Consider the following 2,034-nt stretch of genomic DNA (forward strand, 5'->3'; position numbering starts at 1 on the left):
ACCATCAACCTAAGGGTGTAGATTGATACTTTAAGTTGACCACGAAGGTCCTATCTACTGCTAGAGAGCGTGGTCTAAATACATGTAGGAAATGCTAATAATCTGGATCCTGTCTTGGGATTATGATATTGGATCAGGTAGATGGATCAGTCCTGATCTATTAGCCTGTGCGTAGGATCGTCCCTAGTCATGTGATCCTCGTGCCACTTTTCTGACGGCTGGCTTTCTATAACTCGACAACCTTCTTCCTTGTCGCAGAGCGGACGCGATAAGTTCCTTATCCTTAATCGCTCTATAGGTTTACTTGTCGGCTTACTGCTTTCGTCCTTGTGGATATTAATCCCCTGCGGGCTTTCTGGAAACGTCGCCTTTTGGTCGACTAAGTCCCTGCGGGGTGTATTCCCGTGCGGGCTTCTTAGGGTTGTAGTCCTAGTTCCCTTACGGTCTTGCCTAGCACGTGTCTGCTGGTGCCTTGCGGGACGCGGGCCCTTGTGGTTACTAAGCCCTTGTGGTCTCTAGGCCCGTATGGGCCTTCTTCCTATAAGGTCTTTCCGACCTCGCGGGTTGATTTCCCTTGCGGTCTATAATACTATCCCCCTCCTTAAGGATCTTCGGCCCGAAGATTTTCCTTTGGGACTATATCTTGGGTTCTGTGCTACTTCCTCTTTTTCTTTCTGTAAGTTCTTTCGCTATGTCTGCCAAACGGAAGCGTACCGATTAACGAGCTGAGCGTGAGTCTCTGGCGTCCAAGATTGATTCTTTTGGGGATACCATGCCTGTTCCCTGTACCGAGTGTATGCTGTGGAATGCCCGCCGTAGGGCTTCTGATCGCGAGGTGGTCTGCAAGATGGATTCGGGTTATGGTCGCTGCGGCGAATGTGTCCGTCGCGGCCTGACTGGCTGCGATGGTGGTGGCTTAGAAGATTCTGACTGTTCGTCACCTCCTTACTTCTGGGTTCCTTGCTAACTTGGTTTTCCAGTTGCTCGGCTGAAGCGGGCTATCGACCAGACCGAGTCCGAGGAGCAGATGGTGCTGGATTTGCTTTAGAAGAATATGGGTCGTCTTTAGCGTGTGCGTAAGCAACGAGATTTGTTACGCCGCCGGGGTAGCTTGATGATTTCCAAGAAGGCGAAGACTGTTGAGGACTTAGAGGAGATTGAGCGTCTCGAGGCTGTCCGTGGGGCTGGGGACGCTGTTGACCCTGAGGACGAGGGCGATGATCGGCATGCAAAGCGCTTGCGTGGCGAGTCCTCAGCTGATACCGCTGCGGGTCCTGCGGATGTGGGTTCCCCTGGGGCCGGTTCTGCTGCGCCTCCTGAGACGTCTGAGCCGGTGGATTTCGCGCGGATGCCTGCCTTCTGGGAGGTTGATCCGTTTCCTGGCGAATTTGACGTGTCGGCTTTGGACGATCTGGGTTTCGGCGGTGGAATTCTTTGATGAGTTCTTGACATCCTTCGCAGTTCTCGGGTGGTTCCTAGGTATTATCCCAATTTCCTTCCTATTTTAGGAGGTAGCGGAATTGACCGTTGACATGACCACTGTCTAGGACTTTCTGTACCGTCCATTCCTGGTTTTCGTCGGCGTCAGGGTTTTCCGGTATCATTTCTTCCGTCTGTTGTACTGTGGGAGCGTTTTCTGGTGCTGGTTCTAGCAGTGAGACGTGGAAGACTGGAAAGATTTTCATTGTATCCGGCAAGTTGAGACGATAATTGACTTTTCCAATTTGTTTGTCAATTTCGAATGGTCCGATTTTCTTGAAATCTAATTTGTTGTTCGGCCGTTTCGTCCGGATGTTTTTTCTGAGGAGGTATACTTTATCCCCCTCCTTAAAGGTCGGTGCCTCCTGGTGCCGCCTATTGTAGTATTTTGACATTAGAAATCCGTTGTATTCTATGTCGAGGCTTAACTGTCTGTGTAGTTCTTTCAGCTGGTCTGCTTTCAGGATTCCTTTCTGGGCAAGAGACTGGCTTGGTTGCGGCTCGTTATAAGCCGTTGGTTTATATCCGTAGTTGGCGTAGAACGGTGACTCCTGG

General features: G+C 50.7%; 1 protein-coding gene across 1 annotated transcript; it reads left to right on the plus strand.

Annotated features, from left to right (window-relative positions):
• Positions 1 to 999: 999 nt before the first annotated feature.
• On the plus strand, positions 1,000 to 1,747 carry K452DRAFT_286725 (uncharacterized protein). The gene is made up of 2 exons (XM_033540351.1): positions 1,000 to 1,479; positions 1,548 to 1,747. The coding sequence occupies exon 1, from the start codon at positions 1,115 to 1,117 to the stop codon at positions 1,436 to 1,438; it is 324 nt and encodes a 107-aa protein (XP_033398823.1). The 5' UTR covers positions 1,000 to 1,114; the 3' UTR covers positions 1,439 to 1,479; positions 1,548 to 1,747.
• Positions 1,748 to 2,034: the final 287 nt, after the last annotated feature.

This window comes from Aplosporella prunicola (assembly GCF_010093885.1).
Source record: "Aplosporella prunicola CBS 121167 unplaced genomic scaffold K452scaffold_10, whole genome shotgun sequence".
NCBI classification, from domain to species: domain Eukaryota; kingdom Fungi; phylum Ascomycota; class Dothideomycetes; order Botryosphaeriales; family Aplosporellaceae; genus Aplosporella; species Aplosporella prunicola.